At 35.1% G+C, this 2086-nt stretch overlaps 1 protein-coding gene across 2 annotated transcripts in view; it reads left to right on the plus strand.

The window, feature by feature from the left end:
- Positions 1–1191: 1191 nt before the first annotated feature.
- The window catches only part of aqp9b (aquaporin 9b), a 24846-nt gene continuing 23951 nt past the window's right edge, over positions 1192–2086 (plus strand). For both annotated transcript variants that reach the window (XM_016554146.1, XM_016554147.1), the window contains exon 1: positions 1192–1494. In XM_016554146.1, coding sequence (XP_016409632.1) covers positions 1393–1494 — 102 coding nt within the window. In that variant the 5' untranslated portion in view covers positions 1192–1392. The remainder of the gene's footprint in view (positions 1495–2086) is intronic.

A 2086-nucleotide genomic window follows, 5' to 3' on the forward strand; every position in this document is an offset into this window, starting at 1 on the left:
GCAAACATTTCTGTCATGCATTTGGCAAAAAGCTTTTGTTGACTATGAATTTTACCTTTGAAATTTGAGGCAAGTGCAACTCTGGCGTCCCCGTTGTTTGTGAGCAGTGGTGTGATGGCGATTTAAATAAAATACAGATTTTCAAACATATGGGTATTCTCTTGAACTTTGTAAAAAGAGAATCTGTTTACCCTCTTGACTGGAAAATACTGTTTTCATTGTCAGTTTTTCATTCATTATTTGCTAATGTTAGTGAATGTTTACATTAGAGTGCACGTCCTACTACGCTGAAATTAATACGGGGAGCGGCTGGAAACTAGCGACCTCTCCTGGCTGGATATAGTATGAACATCTTAAACTGAAAGCAATCTTTACGTGACTTGCTTTTCAAATGTTTTAAAATTGATCATCTGAGTCTAATATGATCCAGCGGGCCGTACAAGGCCCTCGGGCCGCCAGTTGCCCATCCCTGGCTTAGATTATTAAAATAGGGCCCAATGGCGCAGTCTATTTCAGTTGCCTCAAAATGGGCGCACAAATGCATTTGCTATTTAAACAACGGTGTGCGCCGGGTGTGTGATAGGGCCCATAGTGTTGTGGGCGTATCTACTGTGTATTGTTCATTGTGAAGGTCTATTGGGTATTGTATATGGAGGTCAATTTAAAATATATATATATATTTTTAATTTAGTGTAAAAAAAACGCGCTCTAAAAGCTTACAGAAAGCAAGAAATGTAAGTTTGTATTCAAGCTGATTTCACAAACAAAGATTGCGTAACAATTTATTTTATATATTCTGAAAAGTAATATTTTCTTCACCTTTTAACTTTTATAAAAGTTCCACAAAAACAGCAACATTAAGTAATAAATAGTTTTTTAATGAATTACATTGGAATTTTGCATATTTTTGATTAGATCTAGAGAAAAAAAAACTATTTCTGCGTTATATTGTAGAAGTGTATTTTAGCATACTTGGTCAAATACAACTGCAACAACTATTCTGTTAATAACTTTAACAGCCTACTTAAATAAAATAAAAACAAAAAACGCTTTTTTAAACAACAAAGATTAAGTCGATTTAACTGAGTCTAATATTTCCAGCGTCGCTTCTGTAGTGTTACATCTTCGCAAACAAGAGTTTAGGCTAACAAATAGCTACGTAATGACATTTTCTACTAGTTGCTCGGACTCTCGTATTTGTCTCAGCATGAAGAGGATGCATGAAGTGGGAGCAAAGAGGAACCACGAACCTGTCATGTCAGTGTGTTTAATGACAACTGAGCAGCAAGAGTGGCGGGGAAGGTTAAAGCCTAAGACACGTAAACTCCAGCAAGATCAGCCCTTCAACTGTCTGTCCGGACATCACATCTCAGCTGTTGGGAAAAGTAGGCTATGGAGCTCGAAAACAGTAGAAATTTGAGGGAGAGATGCACCGTGAGGCAGGACATCATCAGAGAGTTTCTGGCAGAATTATTGGGGACATTCATATTAATAGTAAGTCTTTTGCCTGTCGGGACTTCAGAACCAAGTAAACTAAGATTAACAATTTTATTATGGTAAATGCATTAGAATTATGATGAATATTGCAAGTTTACTGGACTGTTTTGTGTCAAAATTTTGTTTTAATAATGAATCATTCTGTCAGCTTATTTAATTCTTGTCATATGGGTGGTGGTGAGGCTGATATTCTTTGAAGTAGCACTTATCATTTTATAAACGCGTGGTAATAATAGCTATATGTGTGACCACATAATGATTTAGCCTAAATGCACTGCATTACATGCAACACCCTAGTGATGTATAAGTGTCTCTTATTTATGCTTCTTATTGATCAGTTCTAATGGCTATTTAATTGCATATGACTATGATATGCAGTGAAGGGCTTTATCTCAATAACTACAATGTTTTAGTCCAATTAGGCAAACGCTCAATTTCTCTGGCAGGGTTTTTTTTTTAAATGTTAGTTCTAAGTACCTGTTTCAAAACCTTCTAAAATTAAAAAAAATGCAGGGTTTTATGTTAGTTCTAAGTACCTGTATCAAACCCTTCTAAAATAAAAAAAAAATAAATAAAAAAAATAAAAAAA

The sequence above is a fragment of the Sinocyclocheilus rhinocerous genome, unplaced genomic scaffold (assembly GCF_001515625.1).
Source record: "Sinocyclocheilus rhinocerous isolate Xijiao unplaced genomic scaffold, SAMN03320098_v1.1 scaffold1007, whole genome shotgun sequence".
Taxonomy (NCBI): domain Eukaryota; kingdom Metazoa; phylum Chordata; class Actinopteri; order Cypriniformes; family Cyprinidae; genus Sinocyclocheilus; species Sinocyclocheilus rhinocerous.